Source organism: Poromitra crassiceps (genome assembly GCF_964638095.1).
Source record: "Poromitra crassiceps genome assembly, chromosome: 1".
Lineage (NCBI taxonomy): Eukaryota > Metazoa > Chordata > Actinopteri > Beryciformes > Melamphaidae > Poromitra > Poromitra crassiceps.
Genome location: NC_139623.1, coordinates 28,837,245 through 28,857,199, shown reverse-complemented (window position 1 = coordinate 28,857,199; position 19,955 = coordinate 28,837,245). Strand labels below are relative to the sequence as shown.

At 43.8% G+C, this 19,955-nt stretch overlaps 1 protein-coding gene across 1 annotated transcript in view; it reads left to right on the top strand.

The window, feature by feature from the left end:
- The window catches only part of pafah1b2 (platelet-activating factor acetylhydrolase 1b, catalytic subunit 2), a 53,602-nt gene extending 33,977 nt beyond the window's left edge, over nt 1-19,625 (top strand). Inside the window, exons 5-6 of the mRNA XM_083641200.1 lie at nt 15,501-15,623; nt 17,643-19,625. Of these exons, the coding sequence (XP_083497326.1) occupies nt 15,501-15,623; nt 17,643-17,921 (402 nt within the window). The 3' untranslated portion in view covers nt 17,922-19,625. The remainder of the gene's footprint in view (nt 1-15,500; nt 15,624-17,642) is intronic.
- The last annotated feature ends 330 nt before the right edge of the window (nt 19,626-19,955 follow it).

Here is a 19,955-nt window from a genome sequence, read left to right as displayed (position 1 = left end):
AACGAACGAGCCCGATTTTACAGTCTAATCCAGACTCGCCCGACGAGCGGCCGCGCCAGCAGCAGCAGCACAGACAAACAGGCAGCACAAATGGCAGAGACTCATTTGTGTAGTATGCAAAGCACAGCGATCAACATAATATTTGAGTCTGGGGAGAGATTTGGTCTGGGCTAGTCTTGTTAGGGCTGGGCTAGTCTCAATGCCAGACCCATGAGTTCTTATGCTGATTCACTACATTACTGCATGCTGCAGATCTTTCTTTGGGTCTGGGACACTTCTAGCTCCACTGATGTTGGAATCCTGACCAGTGATTGGTTTCCCCGAAATCTTGGAGGGTACCAATCAATCAGTAATGACTTTAGCAATCAGGACTTGCCCACCCAACCTGACTCTGTTGACTTTTGAAAACGAACCACTCTCATTGGTGCTATGACCTGAAAATGGATTGGCGAAAATGCTTTCACTTTCGCGTTGGGAGCTGGCGGTGGGGGATTGCAAATTTGCATAATAGATTATGGGTGCAACACACTTTGAAACACCAGAATCGCATGCAGCTTCATCAAAGCTCACAACCGAAAACCCAGAAACGAACGAGCCCGATTTTACAGTCTAATCCAGACTCGCCCGACGAGCGGCCGCGCCAGCAGCAGCAGCACAGACAAACAGGCAGCAGAAACTCGCCTGTGAGACAAACACTGCAAAGCCACCAGAGACACACCTACGGAGGGAGGAGTTTGAAGGAGAGGGGGGTGCGGGTGCTATGGAGGAAATTACTGTTCAGAACGATATTGTTTAGATGTCTGATGGCTCACTGACGCCAAAAATAAATGGTTAAAGTGACTGTTCTGCCTGTTCTATCGAATCACGCACGCACGCACACACACACACACACACACACACACACACACAAACACAATACAGTATACACACTTGCCCAAGGGCACCCATAATCACAGGCACGTGAGGTGGTTCTAAAAATCCATTTATCTCAAAACGCTCTGAAAATCTCTGAAACCATGCTGTATTCAACTGCTAATGCCTACATAACTACTAACTCTACAAACTAACTCTTTTAGACAGAGAAAGCACACATTCTATTACCGTAAATTCCGGACTATAAGACGCACCGGTGTATAAGCCGCGGGACCAAAATTGACTATTTTTTTCTTCTATAAGCCGCACCGGTCTATAAGCCGCGGGTGTTTTGATGTTTAATTACCATATGAAAGGGTTCGTGCACAGAGAGGAATGTCGGGAAAGCGATGGCTGTTTGGGGAAGCTCCCATTTATTAACATTTCAACAAAACAAAACAAAAGTCAGGTCACTAATCCCCAGACAAAATCACACAACAATAGGCTATATGTGCAGCAAACCTGTAACCAGAGAAGTCAAGTCACTAATGCTCGTCTTCCTCTTCTTCCTGCGTACTGAAACCACCAAAGTCCTCATCTTCAGTGTCGGAAACGAACAGGTTCAGGGTGGCTTCGTCAACCACTCTCCTCTCTCCTTCATTGTCACTCAAAACCAACGAACTCCTCTTCATCTATAGCTGTGTTTCCATTACAGTTTTTCGCAAAAGAATTGCGATATTTCTACAACTTCGACAATGTACAATTGCGACTTGTAGGCGTTTCCATTGAAGTTGCGTTTGAGTGATTCCCCGTTGCAGCAGCTGCCACAGTGATTACGCACGGGGATCTGCCCCATATCCCGTCCCCTGCATGCTCAAATCCAACCAATGGTCAATGGAAATCCCAACATGAAGTTACAATGCATATAAACGAGCCTGATTATCAATTCAAAAGAAAATGAGTCGCAAAATGTTGCTGGCTGCGTGAATGCAGTCAGCGCGACAGGCAGAGGAAAAAAGGTAGCCTAATAGCCTACAACTGGTCCGATTTAGAGATGGAGGGGGGAAAAGGCTGATTTGGTTCTATAATTGCACCTGAAACGTGTGCAATGTATTAGCCTACTCACAGTCACTGTATTCACTTCAGACAGCACCACCGCACCAGTGTGTGCTTTTCATCCTCTCATCTCGCCGCTGTGCCAAATGCGCGCACACAGGCAGCCTGCTGTCACCATGGACCGATTTCTGCCATTAAACATTATCTAATTTGCCCGGCTACGCTTTTGCACAACACTCGTCTTTCTGCTAGGTAGCGTTGCTTCAAAGTTTTCCACTTGCTGCGGAGGTTTTGACACGGCTATCGAACCTTACTTACCAAACTTATTTTCCGCTCCTTTTCCAAGGGATAATATGGGTCACATGACGTGCAAATGCGAAAAATGTGTTTCCATTACACTTTTGCGATAAACTGCTATATCGACACGTCTGAAAAACCACCTCATGATCATCTACTGCTCGTTCTCATGCTGTCGAGAACGAGCAAAGCTTTTTTTTGGTGAAAGAATCCTCCAGGGCGCTTCTTGTTAACAGTCCGAGTGAGTGGCAGGTCGAACGTCAAAGGCACTTCATCCATATTTATGATCTGCTCCGGTTCGATGGAATATTCCTTGATCTTCCTTTGTGTGAATTCGCCGAAGTTTGTGATTTTCTCCTGGTAGTCGGGGGAGGGAGTTGATGGGCTTGTGGCCGTTTGCTTACCGTAATTACCATATGTAAGTGGTCACGCACAGAGGGGATTGTCGGGAAAGAGATGGCTGTTTGAGGAAGCTCCCATTTACCGTATTACCGTAACATTTCAACAAAACAACATAACACAACACCACCGTTGTTTATTTTTACAGTGCACACAGTGTCCGCGGTGTGGTGAAAAGAGGGCAAGAGAGGAAATTAAAACAGAAGTGGATTTATAGTTAGAAAGAGTGCTAAAAAAGAGAGATTTTTTTTTTTTTTTTTTTTTTTTCTGAAAAAATCCATAGATAAGACGCACCGTTATATAAGCCGCAGGGGCCAAAAAACGGGAAAAAAGCCGCGGCTTATAGTCCGGAATTTACGGTAGTTCTTTTGAGATATTTTGTGTCCACAAAATCCTAGCAGAAAATAATCCTCGGCTCTTGAAAGATGAGCCAGAATCCTCAAAAAAAAACCTTGGCAGAAGCTACCTACAGTAAAAAAAAAAAAACTGCTGGCAGTGAATGTGTTAAATAGGTGCAATGAATACCCAGGTATGTGAACTAAAATAAAATAAAAATCCTTTTTGGGTTCAGCTCGTTTAAACTCCCTTAGATCAAATAGTCACCGCTGGCCCAGTCTTGTTAGGGCTGGGCTAGTCTCAATGCCAGACCCATGAGTTCTTATGCTGATTCACTACATTACTGCATGCTGCAGATCTTTCTTTGGGTCTGGGACACTTCTAGCTCCACTGATGTTGGAATCCTGACCAGTGATTGGTTTCCCCGAAATCTTGGAGGGTACCAATCAATCAGTAATGACTTTAGCAATCAGGACTTGCCCACCCAACCTGACTCTGTTGACTTTTGAAAACGAACCACTCTCATTGGTGCTATGACCTGTTAGTCATTCAATTTAGACCCTTACCCTCCCTTAAAACAGCAGCGGGGGCTGCAAAATGGCAGAGACTCATTTGTGTAGTATGCAAAGCACAGCGATCAACATAATATTTGAGTCTGGGGAGAGATTTGGTCTGGGCTAGTCTACAATACATTTGCCATAGGTACTAGGGGTGTGCCGATTAATCGTATAATCGATTTAATCGATTATACGATATAATCGATATAATCGATTGACAATGTTCGATTATCGATTTGCAAACAATTGCATTTTTTTTTTTTTTTTTTTTTTCCCAATTTTTTTTTTTTGCTTTATTTGCAAAAAATACGGTATTTCGCCCGGAAAGCAGTTCCTTAACTGTAAAACGAGACCAAAACCGAAGTACTGGAAACTGGAATCACTGAAGAAAGCATGCAGGGTAGGGGTGTGCCGAAAAATCGTTTCTTCGATGCATCGCGATAAGACACGTAACGGGCTAAAGGAAGTAGGCAGTGAAGGAGAGAGGAAGTGAAGTGGTGAAGGGCTAAAGGAAGTAGGCAGTGAAGGAGAGAGGAAGTGAAGTGGTGAAGGGCTAAAGGAAGTAGGCAGTGAAGGAGAGAGGAAGTGAAGTGGTGAAGGGCTAAAGGAAGTAGGCAGTGAAAGAGGAGGTGAAGGGCTGAAGGAAGGAGGCAGTGAAGGAGAGGGGAGGTGAAGGGGTGAATCTGTTAATTCTGTTATTTTATTCATCCGCCACTTATTTAGTTTTAAAGCTGCTTTTGGTTGTGGATAGGAAAACGTTTGCTTGTTGTGGGATGATGCTATGCTGCTCACTGGTCATTTGTAAAGGATTTTGTTTGGAAGTCTTTATTTATTATTTATGAATAAGCTATTTGTTTTGTATTAAACAAACATGCTAGTACCGAACTCTGTGAAAAAAGCAGAGGATTTTGGTTAAAAGTTTTATTTTCTATTACTGAATACAGAATAAGCTATTTTTGTATTAATCCTGCCAGTACAGAAATCTGTGAAAACAGCAGAATAAGCTATTTGTTTTTTATATTAATCCTAAATCTGTGAAAACAGCAGAGAATTTTGGTTAAAATAAAAGAAGTTTCTAAAGGCACTTTATTTCAAATAATCTCACCTGTAAAGAGCAGCTTTTTGTTGTGGGAAATGTAAAATGTTTTGGATGTATTGTGTTTGGTCTGATTGATCTAAATAAAAGATAATGGAGGTAAATTTGTTTGTTTCCTTTAATTAATGGATACTGACAAAGAAATCCTGTATGGGGAAAAAGATACTGACAAAGAAATCCTGTATGGGGAAAAGATGCATCGAAATCGTAATCGTGATTAATCGTAATCGTTTAATAATCGAATCGTAGCACCCTTAATCGTAATCGAATCGAATCGTGAGGTGCCTAAGGTGGCACACCCCTAATAGGTACGTATCATAAATGCACAGATTCGTAGATTAATGTTTTTAAATTACACTAGTGGACCCGTGGGAGTTAGGCCCCTCCTGGTCTGGAACATGACATCATCACTGATGACATAATCACTGATGACATCATCAATGAACTTATATAGCCTCTAGTCTGGGCACCTTTCATCCCGCTTTTTGTCATGGGGCGTAAACCACGGAACCAGAATGAACACCGGAAGGCAGTGCGCCAAAAAGCGTCTTTGTTGCCGTTAGCTTGACGTCTCTTGCCTCGATTAATTGTCTGATTCAAAGCTTCTGTATTGGCTTAAAAGATGTGAGATTGTGAATTCGCAATGTTTCTAAAATAACTTCTTCAAAAACTTAGTTCGGTACGTCCATCTTTTGTTTTGTTGTTTGCCGTTCTGATACTTGGGTCAAATTGTCAAGTTAACGTGAAAGTTGACGAGCTAGAAACGCTGCCCATCCGGTCTAGGGCGGGCTCTAGGCCGGAACCAGGTAGGGTGACAAAATCAATTGTGGGCGGGAGCCAGGCTCTTTCTCGCCGAGAAGAGCCTGGTGACGCGAGGTTATATAGCCTCAGCCAGGAAGGATGACATCACTGATGTGATATTAAAAAAACTTGCTGATGATATCACATCATCATTAGGTAATTAGGGCAATTACCTAATTAAAACATCTGGCTCCGCCAGGAGGGGGTCAGGGGTAGAGAGCTCCAAGGCCGAGGGTACCTGAATACCTCGGGCCTCGCCAATTTGGGCCGGGTTCAACCTTTTTTTTAATCCATAGATGGGGCTCGGGCTGGTGCTTGTTTCAAAAATAAAATAAATAAAGTTGTATTTCTCACTTAACTTTGCACAGCAGACCGCACATCACAACGCTTTTATCTTGAAAAATTCTTTCAGGAAGTCCTCCAGCTGCGCGTGAAAAATAAGCAAGCTAATGGCTCATTTCCACCACATTTTACAGCCCTGCACAGCTCGTCACCACTCGGCTCTACTTGTTTCAACCCGATGGACGTTTTGCTTCCACCGCTGGTCATCTGCCCCCGCCCACACCTGGTCGTCATATTGACCGCATATCTGCCCTCCGCCCATATTCCGAAGTAGGCTATAACATATAACGTTACAATTAAATCCATACACAGAACTTTTAAACTGTTTATGAAATACTGGTGCCTCAAATGACCTACAGTGTACATGGGCAAATGTGACAATCGGCCAGGAGAATGGATATCACTTTGTTGTTAGTCAAACTCACATGCGCTGCGCGAGGGACGGGGGTTGCGCTACAGAGTGAAGCCTCTACCCTGGCGGCCTCTCACCTGGCAAGACCCCGGCTTCACCAAAGCCCCGCTGCGGCCTAGCGGAGCCGACGCTGCAGACGGCTACAAAGGGCTTCCTGAGGAGCGGATTTTTTTTTCTCTCAAAAGAATTGAAAACCACCGTCATGTTAAGCTGAGTAAGGAGATCGGTTTTATTTCACCGGAGCCGAAGGCAGCAACACAAAAGACTGATGGAAATAACAGAAGAGAAGGTAATCCCCACTAAACTGGTATCCAGCATTGACAGTAGATAGAGTAGACACGATTCTGCCTGACCAATCAGTCGTCTGCAGTGTTTTCACGTCACCGTATGGTACCGGGTCCACATCGCTAGAACCTCAACAAAGCAGGGACCAAAACTAGCACGACTCAACCCCGACTCGACCCGGGCTGGCCAGGTTTTTGATCGGTGGAATGAGACAAAAAAGCGAGACGAGCTGGGCGGGGCCGCGCTGATACCAGCGGTGGAAATGGCCCATAAGCGCTACAAAAGTTGAGATGGACACACTAAAAGCTAGCAGACAAGCTAAAAGCTAGCAGAGGGAGTTTTTGAAAGTTCCCAATGCGGCAGGGAAAGCTGCAAAAGATTGTTTTCCTGCAGTGGCTGCAAATGGAAAGTTAAAGGTCCCAATTCGTGCAGCTGTAACCTCTTAAAAACGTGTGTCTCTGGTCCATAAAACATGATTCTGGATTAATTTGTCGAAAATATAGCAACCCCGTTTGTTGTGACGGAGTTCTCACTTCCTCATCTCGTTGCGTCCCAAGAATGGTCTGTTTCTATAATATATTCAGAACTAACAGTTCCCATTGGCCGCTGAGAGAGAGCCCGCCCCAGGCTCCCAGCGGCCAATCAGATTAGCGTCTGTGGACCAGCATGCTAGGTTGTGTCCACAACTAACGTTAGCAACGAGCTATCGCTAACTTAACGGTTGCTACGCTAAAGAGGACATCTCAAAATGCCTAGACTTACCGAATGCACCTCCGCAGTTGCTGGATCACGTACAGTTGGCGTCGCTCCAGCTAGAAGTGTTAATTTTGTGGCTATAGACAAAATGGTGCAGGTAGCTTGTGTGAGAGAGACGCGCGCAGTATGCTTGAGGAAGCGACTGACGTCACATTATCCCGTCTGGGGAACAGAGCGTTAGGGGGCGTGGCTTGAAGGAGACTGCAGAGGGACGCTGGATAGGGACAAATCCAACTGTGGCAGTTCTGAGCTTGTGACCACTCATTACAGGGAGGGATGACAGCAGTATATATGCATTTACAAGTAAATGCATATACGGTATACAAGTTTGCACGGAATGGGACCTTTAAAGTTTTGCCAGATTGTGGATTTAGCCGGTTGGTGAAGATTTGTGACATGTGAGGACACTAACGTAACATTAAATCTAAACAGTGAGTCTGCTGTTTTAATTTCGATACGCTTGAGTGACAATGTTTCCGTTTGTGGGGATTGTTGCTGTTGACAATTAAACGATCATTTAACGATGGTTCTCTCTCTCTCACTCTCTCTCTCTCTCTGTCTTATGTCTTATGTCTTATTATTGTGGCAAGTTGGATTTGATAGGCTACGGTGATTGCAGCGCATCATAGTCGTAGTGTGTGTACTGAGAGGGACAGACAGAAAGAGAGCTGCGGTGAGAGAGAGGGAGAGAGAGATGTTTCTTCGTAGTGTGTGTGTGTGTGTAAAGAGAGGGGGAGAGGGACAGACAGAGAGAGCTATGGATGCACGGTACCGGTACTACAATGGTACCGCGGTATCCCTGTCGTTAAAAAGGGTACTATACCACGTTAATTTAGTACCGATACTTCATGAGTTGTGTCAGTGTGCGACCAGCGCTGTCGGCACGCTCACCAAACATCTGGGAGTCGAGACTAGCGGAGCAGTGAACATGTAAACAAACTCCATTCAAAAACATGCGGTTTTAACAGAGGAAGAGAGCGGGATAACAGGTGACTCACATCCAGAATTGACATTTTATTCACTTACAGTAACCTCTCCGTGGATTATATATATGCCGAATTGAAGAGTGCCGTCTGGTAATACATTTTACGTACGTTTGTATAATCAAGAACGTTAAATTAATAGGCTATGTGATGTTTTTCATAGCGAGAAAAATTATTCCCTCCACTTCAGTCTGAATATCAGGCTAGGATGTTTTCACATTTATTCAGAGAATGGGGTTAATTTCCCTCGTTTGAGGGTTTGACTGGCATTTGGCGATGTTTTAATCACGTCATTTAATTGCCCCTCCTCTTCAACATTCCTGATATTATGCATAATGGTAGTGGGTGGAAAATTACGTACATAATAGGCTACCGCATTTTCTTTTGCCAACTTTCTGAAAATTTGATTAAAAGTTGGAATAGCCTAACTTTGGATGGAAACCTAGCGACAGGTCAACGGATCCAACACATCGAACCAGGCTATTTCTGACAACATGCATGCCCTCATAAGTCAGTCAAACGAGTGTAAACAATTTCGCTCCATGGCAGAGAGTTTAACGAGGCAATTAAGGCAATGGATATGTGCTGCCTAGTACAAGCACAGAGAGGATGAACAGTCATGACGGTGTATATAAAGTCACTATCAAAGAAATCATAAACTCAAGTAGCCTACCTAGGGGACATCAGACTACTGCATAATGCAAACGCCCCAATAACACCATGGCCCTGACTCAAATATGTACTAAATTGATTGATTGATTGATTGATTGATTGAAATAATTAAATCAAGGTCATAGTGTCATTAAAGCCCTTACATGGCATGTAGCAATCCAATGTCCCCCATGGCCCATACTAATATTTACAATAATCCAATTATTAATGATATAGTAATTTATTGTCAAAAACACACCTGACATGTATGAAAACAAATACACCACATAATAAAACACCACCATAGCGTATATTTCAATAGCCTATTTATTGTGCATGCAAATAACAAACATGACATTCATTAACTCATTCATGGCCAGTTTAGGACTGCCAATATTTAGCACAGGCCAAAGATTTTCATAATTGTTGGTCATATTTCAAGACCCACAGTAAATTATCTATTAGCACCAAAGTGATTTGCAATACCTCAAAATGAAGATGTACGTCTCTGGGTTCACCAGGAAAAAAAAAGTGAGCTTTTAGCATGTTCTGTACTCTACTTATAGCCATTTATATACACCCTGTTTTCACCCAAAAGGTCTCTCTGAGAAGAAAAACAGGAGAAAAGGCGATTTTTGTAAATCACACAATCTCAGGCAGAACTCGCTCTCAATTATTTTATTTTGAACTGTATTGACATCAGACATGTAAATATTATTCGTTATGACACAAATGACAAAAAAAATAAATATATATATATATATATATATATATACTGTACATGTACATACATATACAAGTGCTTTTTTTACATTCAACAATACAGTTTACTCAGTGTGAGTGAGTGTGCAGACAGACAGACAGACAGACAGACAGACACAGACAAACAGACAGACAGACACACAGACAGACAGACACACACACACACACACACACACACAATCCCCCTTTTATCTTCGTTACGTTGTTTCCGGGTCTGAGTACTGCTGGCGTCTGCTGCTGTGACTGCCGCTTCTGCCTTGTTAGCTGTTCGTGTGTTTATTTTGTTTTGTTCTGGTCCACCCGTCCTCGTCCATGTCTCCCTGTCCTATACTCCCTGCTGTTTGATCGTTCCCGTTTTCCCCTCGGCTATTCAACACGTCCTCACCGCCCTCTGGATTACCCGTCAAACTGATCGATCATTTCCTCATTCCTCCGATGATCAAACACATCTCTGGATTACTTTCTCCCGTTTTCTCCCGGCTGGCACACAGGAAGGCGACCAGCTCGTGCAGCGCGCCGAGGGGCGCTTCAATGGCGTTTCTCCTCTCTGCACAAAGAAGCGTTTATCCGTTTTCTGTTTTTCCTCCTGCTCAATTTCAAAACAACAGCTGCGGTATGTGTTTGTTCACGTGTTGTCGGCTTGTCTTAGATGCCAGGGACCTCTGATAACATGTCACAGGCTGGGGAAGTGTTTGAACTACGCGCTGCACTAATAAAAACAAAAACACGTCAAACACGTCATTGGCCCTGAGGGCTATTCCTGATAACACGTCAAAGACGTCTTTGGCCATGAATGAGTTAATACACAGGACAAGATGTTACTATCCCTTCCTTGTGCCAAAATCCAAGGTAAAACACATTTAGAAGCCCATGATTATTAGCCCACATACAGCACTACAGTTAATGTGCAATGAATGCACTAAAGTAGACTGAACACAAAATGAAATGACTCAATACACCTTGGCAGAGTTCTGCTAAATACTGTAAATAGAAAAGGAGAAAATGTTCTCAGTAGAGTACTGGGCCCATATTTCCTGATGTTTTAGGTTTTTGCCGTGGTAACGTTTCAGTATCGGTATCGAGATACGTACATAGGTAGGTATTAGGGGTGTCACGATACACTCAGTTCACGATACGATACGTATCACGATACTGGGTTCACGATAACGATACGATACGATACGATTTTAACAATATTTTTTTAAACTTGAATAATGACAATATATGACTGGAAAAGTAGTATTTTATTTGAAATGCACAAATACAAAACATGCTGTTGTGGGAAATTGTTATTACTATAACAACTAGAAAAAACATGAGATTGGAGATAAGGCTTATCTTGAAATAGAATGAGTTACACCGTCACTTAGATTGACTTTGAACTAAAAGGTTTCTCAGCAGTATAAATTCTCATTATGCATCTTCAGTTTTTCTTCAAACTCAAACAACAAGACTTTTCTTAATCGATTTTTTATGCATCTTCAGTTTTTCCTGTCAAGTAAACAGTTTTGCCAGAAACTCAATTGAATGGTTTTTCTCCTGTATAACTTCTCATGTGTCTCTTCAGAGACTTGTTCAACTGAACTACTTTCCACACATTGAACTTCAACAAACAAAGACGTTTCTTAGTCTATTTTTTGGAAAAAAAAAAAAAAAAAATTTGCGATATGAGATTTCATCTCAACGATACATATCGTGACGTTTTACTATCGCGAAATTTCGTGGGACGATATATTGTGACACCCCTAGTAGGTATCGTATCAAACTCATAATTTTGGTATCGTGACATCCGGTGGCTGTCCAGTTTACAGCCTCCGCAGCATGCACAGCACAGAGAGATGGAGAGAGAGATGTGTCGTCATATCGTGATATTGAGGTCGGGCCTCGCGGCGGACTGGGGTCGATTAATTTCATAACTCCTCGGGGCCGGGCTCGGGCCTGAATGTCACGGGCCGGGGCGGGCTGGGGACGAAATTTCAGGCCCTCGCAGCTCTCTAGTCAGGGGTGCTCTTTACACTTCCTGAAAGGTTCAGCCCGATCGCATGTAAAACGGCATAGCTGTAGCCCAAAAGAATAATTCTGCTCACTCACTCACACACACACACACACACACACACACACACAGAAACTTCCCTTTTTATTATTACACTACTGGACCCGTGGCAGTTAGACCCCGTCTGGTCTGTCTGGTCTCCAAAACCTCCGGGACACACTAAAAAAAAAATTTTTTCCTTTTTAGTTATTTATACACAATCTACACTCCCATCATCATAATAGGGAGTAAGTGGGCTCTGTTTGTTTACATTTTTGTTCCACTAATGATGTCACAATGTTTCTGACATATTCAGTGATGTCACTGTAATTGTGATGTCACTGATGATGTCACAATGTCTATGACATCAGTGATGTCACTCGAGCATGCGAGCAGTTGTGCACTGTGCATGCCAATAGGGCAGGCAAGGCCACGCAGCAGCCGAGCTGTGGGCGAGGCCGAAGTTGAGCATTGTGTGCTGAGTGACATCATTCGAGCACTCCATGATGTGATCAGTGATGGTCACTCGAGCAATTGTGATGTCATCAGTGATGCGAAGTTGAGCAATTGTGCGCTGCGCATGCCAGTACAGCAGGCGAGGCTACGCAGTAGCTGAGCTGCGGGCGAGGCCCGTCGACGGAGATACCTCAAGTCGAGCAGTCGTGTGTTTTTCTCTCTCGCTCCCCTCCAGTTAGTGTGGTGTGCTGTGCTCTTAAAATACTGAACACCACCTCGTCAAAGTTGGCACATGTCTTAATTATAGTCAGTTTCTCGCTGGATGTGTCATACATTATTAATATCTTACCTGATGAGCTCAAATGATGTTGTTTATGTTATCAGCCCGACTTGGAAGCACTCTCTGCCGGCCGAGCAGCTGTGCGCACGAGCAGTGGGATTCCCACTGTCTCCCATTGCCCAGAGGGGATGAGAAGAGGCTGACATAACGTCATGTTAACGTTACTTTATTCTCGTCAGAAACCACTTTGATTTGCATGTTAAAACAAGTCTGCAGCCTAGGGATAACTCGAAAACATTTTATTGATCTATTCACATCAGTGGAAGCCAGGATTAAACAAAACGATATCAGAAATACACAGCGCGTCTTTTCCGGGTATAGTGTCCTCGCTGGGGGGTACAGACGGAGGTAGGGGAGGAATTTCGAGGTTTGAGGACAGATTGAGGGCGAATGGAATTACGAGAATTACTCACAAGCTCGTTTTAATGCTTTTCCATTGGTTGCATTTTGTAAAACCCACACAGAGACGTGAAGGGTGACCAGTGGCATTGAGTCATGACACGACACTATGTCCCCCCCCCCATCTAAATTGATTGAAGTTATTTCTAGTTTAGACTTATTTAGGCCTTATTAGTCTTGAGAAGAACTGTAGCCTAGGCATTGGACATGTCATTTCAAAGCAGCGGCAATGTCCTTTACACTTTAATTTGTTGATTGATGTAGGCTACATGTTGTTGTTTTAATGTTTAAAGGGTGAAATAAAAAATAGGCTAAGAGCCTTAAATTAAAAAAGAAATATGTCCTGCCTGTCTCATTCAGACTCCAATTATCCCGACGTCGAATTGCCGCAATTGACTATTAATGTGGTCAAAATAATCACTGAAGATTTTTTATTTTTTTATATAGTATAGTCGAATATTTATATTGGACAGTCGAATCCGAGTCGACTGGCAGAATCCTGAGTCGAGGACAGCCCTACATTTTCACACAACTGAAGCTCAGTTTATCATTGGAACTGCCACAGTCCTTCAAATGGGGATTCATTCATCGATAGACTGTTCGGCTATTAGTTTAGTGTTAAAGAGTGTGGTGCAGGTAAAAAAAAATATTGAATTTACAGTTAGGACTCAAGATTCTTATGAAAATACCCCAAAAAAACAAAATTAAAACATGCCCCCAGGCCAGAAATATGGAGGAAAATGTGGCATTATAATGCACAAGCCAAAAAAAGAGCCATCTGGGCCGATAACACCTGTGACGTCACTCGGGCTACTTACTGTAATAATAATATACAGGCAATATGCTACAGCATGCAGAATCAGTGGTGGCAGATGTACGATAATTATCGTATTTGTACGATAATTTACCACCAAAACCAATAGCATTTTGACCCTCTAGTACGATAATTCGACACTGCCCAGACCCAGAATGCATTTCGGCGGAGAAAAGAAAACTCAGTTGCTTTTAGTGGGGAAACGGCGGAGCAGAGTTTTCTTGTACTTTCTGTTTAATTTGGGCTCTCTACCTATGGTTAAAGGATGGGTTTACCGATGGGGAATATTAATTCTTAAAAAATCTTAAATTTCGAATCCGTTGAAATTTTTGAAATTGCTTGTTCACAGCCAGAGAAAAAAAAAATGAAAAAAAAAAAAAAAAAAAAATTGGGCCAGGTGACGCGTTTCGCGTCGAAACGCGTCACCTGGCCCATTTTTTTTTTTTTTTTTTTTTTCATTTTTTTTTTCTCTGGCTGTGAACAAGCAATTTCAAAAATTTCAACGGATTCGAAATTTAAGATTTTTTAAGAATTAATATATATTCATATTCCCCATCGGTAAACCCATCCTTTAATATGACACTTTATGAAGTTTTTAATAGTTTCACTAGTCAAACGTAACTAGTTGACCCGCAATATGCATATCGGTTTTTCAAAAGAACGCCTATTTGCAAATATGATTTTGGAGAGCCATCGACCATCTCAGCTGATGTAACCCGGCTGCAGAATGGTTTCAGGCAGATAACTTTATCGTCGGAGACGGACACAAGTGGCACTCACTGGAGCTCGGTAGGAGGAGATTTTAGCTCCAGACTGAGGGGAGGAGTTTTAGCTGCAGAGTGGAGGACATGTACTGCAGCGAGCCGCCTCTTGACGGACGGACAGACCGGGACAGACGCTGGATGTACGGAGGTAATGATCCGAGGGAACATTTATTGATTATTGTGTATTAAAATCGTCACAGGTGTTATTGCTAGATTTGCGGGTTTTTATGTGCGCGTGCCAGATGCTTCACAACAAAAAAAAAAAAACAGTCACGGCTATGTGTGGGGGAAAAAACAAAAGAGAATCCTAGATAAAAGTCCCACATATTAATACAAAGTGGTGTCTAACCTGCACCATGCTCTTTAAGTGTTTCCCACAGGATTTTGAGTTGTTGTGGTGGGGGGTGGACTCTGCCTCTGATTGGCCCTGATATCGCTCAATCATCACTCTGCTGTCCTCTGTGTTTGAGAGAGAGAGAACTGAGGGAACTGGACTGAACTATAAAGAACATTCTTCTAGCCATTTAGTTCAACACAGTCTTGTGCTCCAATTATCTCACACACAAAAAAATCGTACAATATAAAATATTGATGTAGAGAAAAAGAAAATGTGCTGCACTTTTGATGCATGAAATGTAGGCCTATATGTAAAATGGAAGCTGTTCTATAATAAATAGACTGCTATAGCTGCTTAAAAAAGTATAATCTGTGATCGGTCGGTGATCGGTCGGGCAGATATTTCTCATAGGCGATCGGTGATCGTGGCAAAAAACATGATCGGAGGACCCCTACCATATGTATTAATGAATGGGAAACACTGGTGTTGGTTGTGCTGCTGATCTTACAAAACACAAGTCCTTTCGGTAGCAGTGGAACCTGATCATTGCTCTCCCAATACGAAGGATCAGGCAACGAGAAAATTCACTTAAAACAACCAGCAACTGTTTATCAGTTACTCTGTATTGTATCTGTGATGCTCTGGGATCAGCCTGGATTTCTTTCAAGACAATCACAATCAAGGATTTGATGTCCATGGCCCTGGAGGTTCAACAGAGTGTGACCATGCTCAGTGAGAGTAAATGAAGCATCTCTGTCTATGATCCTGTCCAGGTGGTGGTGCTTTGGGTCGGAACCAACAATCACCAACACACAGCAGAGCAAGTTGCAGGGGGAGTTCTTGCTATTGCACAGCTGCTCACCTCCTGCCTCCCCAAGGCAAAGGTAGTTGTACTGGTAAGTCTAGTTATATGTCTTGTGTTACACCTACTTTGTTTTAAGGGGATATCTTAAGATAGATCTTGTAGAATTTTAGTCTGTTTTTTTGTGGTAGTTATTTTTTTTTCAAGCATTTGTCTCATTGAGAGGATACCCAGTAGTTTCTGCAGTTGCACTTAGGTTAAATAGAAATCGTTTTGTACCATCGTTTGTGTTCATATGAATAAACTTTTGCACTACCTTCCATACAAAGAGACAACAAAAATAAATGGCCAAAAATCTTACCAGAGTATTTCATCAAACCTAAAACCTAATTATAGCTGCTGCGGGTTGTGGCAGGGCACTGACAGAGATGCTCACGTAATTTTTTGCAAGTCCAAGTCAAGCCTCAAGTCTTTTAGCTATAGTCCAAGTCGCCAAGTTTTTCGTCACAAGTCCAAGTCAAGTCTCTTATGGATGAGCGTTCTATCATCTGCTGCATGCAATCCAGTCTGCTTAGAACACTGCCATTCGTGACAGGGCTGGGGCAGAAGTAAAGGTGCTCTTATACTCGAGCAAAGCTCCGTGGGGGTGGGGCCCCGCGAGTCTCCGTGAGTCACCGTGTAGACCTCGCGCTGGGGGTGATGCCATTATACTCAGAAAGTGATCAGCATGTATTGTACAATGGTGAGAACAGCCCGTGAAAAGTCGCAATGAAACTGTGCAGTACTGAGTGCGCTTTCACTCTCAAACGACCGCACATCAGCACATGAAGGACTCACCAAACTTGTTTTTACTGAAAGCCGTTTTTACTTCTCAGCCCTGATAGCCTACTACTCTGTGCTGCTTTTAATCTCTCTCAATAATGCTCTCAACACAACACATTTACTTCGTGAAATGACTAAAAACGAACAGTTGCAAATCTAAGTTTATAGCCTACCACATGGGTCAAGAAATGTGGCGAAAACACAGCTCAGTGTTCAGGGTTCAGTGGCTCGAAAGCGGACATGTTTGGAGAGAAGCCGTGCGCTGCTCGCGCTGTGAGGAAAAAAATGTTGCACCGCGCGAGTGCCCGACGGAGCTAGCGAATAACCACGCCCAACAAATTTACGTCATTTGACGCGCCCGCCCCTCGCTCCACCCACGCGCCCTTCACGGCAGGGTGAGCATAATTCCCCCTTAAAGCAGCAAGTACGTGGCAGTTGAACAGAGAAGCAGAGAGAGAGAGAGTAGGGACAGTGGAGCTAGTGGGCAGAGAGAGAGATAGACTGAAACATTGCTTTATACTTTGGCATGTATGACATCACAGTAGCAAGTATGACATCACCGATGACATAGCAACAACTATGACATCAGCCCACCCAGTCTCCTCAGCCAGGAAGGATGACATCATTGATGACATCATCACTGATGACATCATTGCTCGAGTGACATCACATTAGGTGTGGCTCTTTAGGCTATACATGGGGTAGAATTCAACATTCTGATGCACTGTGGGCTAAAATCGAAATCGAAAATCTGTTTGATGCTTTTGTGTAGGACAGTCTAATGATGCAGATGCTGGAGTTTGGTGTCTTTTGAAGAAAAAATGTGGGTTTAAATAGTTTTAAAGTTTTTGCAGTTTTGCTTTGGACTTCATAATTGGCCATAGGTTGCAGTGTACAAAAGTTTCTCCTCACTTGGTCCCACATTTCGGTGAAAGTTGCACCTATGCCTGATTTGTTATGAATTTTCCAAATTTGAAGCTTTAGACGGTCACTAGCGCCACCATCAGGACTATTGGCGCCAAATTCGCATCGACTTAGTTTGGCATGGGACTGGACCTTTGTCGAAAGTTTGGTTTATTTTCATGCAGAGAAGAAGAAGAATAATACAGGCAAATACAATAAGTGGCCCTGCCGCTTTGCTGGCTAATGATGATCATGAGGTACAGGCTGTACAGGCTGTTTGGATGAACAACAACCAACTAAAATGCGAAATTTCAAGCTATCCCTTTGATGTAAACATGGATGTACTCAAAATTGCTAAATGACTCAAACCTTTACTGTACTTTTTCAGGGTTTGTTGCCCCGAGGTGAGCGGCCAAACCCGCTAAGGGAGAAGAATGTGGCGGTGAACGGGTTCCTGCGCTCCTGGCTGCCGCGACTGGGCCAGGCTCAGTTCCTGGATGTGGGCGGGGGCTTCGTCCACTCCGACGGAGCCATCAGCCCACAGGACATGTTTGACTTCCTCCACCTGACGTCGTCGGGCTACCGCGCCATCGCCAAGCCCCTCAGCGACCTGCTGCTGCAGGTTCTGGACGAGACGCCGGAGGAGAGGCGGGCATCACTGGTCTGAGGACCCGTGGTCTGAGCAGCACATTCAGCCAGAGGCATGCCTCACCTACTGCTGTGGGAGAGGAGGGGGAGAAACATGCCCCTGGTATCTCTCGGAGAAAGGGCTCACTCGTAGGAGGAGAGACAGAGAGGGAGGGAGAGAGAGAGGCTCCCTGGTTATGGGTGGGCCCACCAGAGGAAGCGTGGGATCATTCATGAGTTCAGGGTTGAGTGTGGAGAGGTGCCAAAGAGGGAGAGAGACCTCGCTACAGTTAGACACAAAGAGGGAGAGGGACCTCACTACAGACTTAAGCCACTTTCACACAGAGATCCCGCAATATAGCCATTCAGAAGGCCCGCAACGGCGGCAGCCTTGCCACAGAAATTGCATTCACACACAACCATGCAGCCCCACCATATTTCCGCCTGGGGCGTGCTTTCAGGTTACATCCACCCCTCGGAGGCGAGGGGAGGCTTTTCCACCCAGCTCCTCCTAGTAGCATAAATTAATATTTTTATGTGTAGGTTATAGTGTAAGCTACTGTATGATGAAGGAATTCATTCAACAACCAAACATCGCCGATGTACGCCAGCAGCTCTCAACGTGCAGCTGGTTGTTCAGAACATCAAAGGACAAAAGATGAGATGAGAGCTCACCTTAATATGCCGACAACGCAGAAAGTGTTCTCCACAAGGCAGCATCGTAACACAAGGCTTTCAATATTCATCTGATTGACTTTATGGATCACAGAGGCACTATCATGTATTAGGTACAAGGCTAATTCTTATCTTTTGGTTCCAGTTTTTTGTAAAGCAAATTATTCCCATGAAGTAGCCTAATTAGCCTAAGTCCATTCTGAAAGCGGACGCCCGCATGTCAAGTCTGCATAACGTTACTCGTCGTCGGGGGAATAGTAGACTATAAATGCACATGGATAATATAACATGAGTTGTTTTTGTAAGGGAATGCACAACAAGCTGGTTTCCCCAAACATTGGGATTGGTTTGAGGAGAGACGAACAGAGGGAATATCCTCAGACCGACTTGCCACAGACAGATGCACGCTAAGAGACGTCCTCTGAACCGTATTATTATATCCGTTAATTTTGCCTACTAATGTCAACATCGTTTGAGCATAAATAGCCTATCATAAACTGTAGGGGAGCATTTCTCCTGGTGCCCGTGTTGCAGTCATGATTGTATAGGCTACTTTTTTACGTTCACTTATGCCTTTGTTGCTGTGTGAGGTGGTTTCCCCTGTAATTTTTTTAATGAATGAGCTGAGCTTTGATCCGTCTTCCCGCGGGTACCCTTTCAGGCAGACGTGGATTCAGGGCTATGACTACCTCCACTGGCGGAACGAAAGGCGTAACACAATTATCCACCACTCTGCTTTCACCACTTTCACACCGGAGGCGCGGCTTACTAATTCCGCAACATTTACCACTTTCACAGCCTGTGTGAAAGCGGCTTCAGACACAAAGAGGGAGAGAGAGACTTCGCTACAGACATAGACACAAAGAGGGAGAGAGACCTCGCTACAGACTTAGACACAAAGAGGGAGAGAGACCTCGCTACAGACTTAGACACAAAGAGGTAGAGAGGCCTCGCTACAGACTTAGACACAAAGAGGGAGAGAGACCTCGCTACAGACTTAGACATAAAGAGGGAGAGAGACCTCGCTACAGACTTAGACATAAAGAGGGAGAGAGAGACTTCGCTACAGACTTAGACACAAAGAGGGAGAGAGACCTCGCTACAGACTTAGACACAAAGAGGGAGAGACCTCGCTACAGACTTAAATACAAAGAGGGAGAGAGACCTCGCTACAGACTTAGACACAAAGAGGGAGAGAGACCTCGCTACAGACTTAGACATAAAGAGGGAGAGAGAGACCTCGCTACAGACTTAGACACAAAGAGGGAGAGAGACCTCGCTACAGACTTAGACACAAAGAGGGAGAGAGACCTCGCTACAGACTTAGACACAAAGAGGGAGAGAGACCTCGCTACAGACTTAGACACAAAGAGGGAGAGAGACCTCGCTACAGACTTAG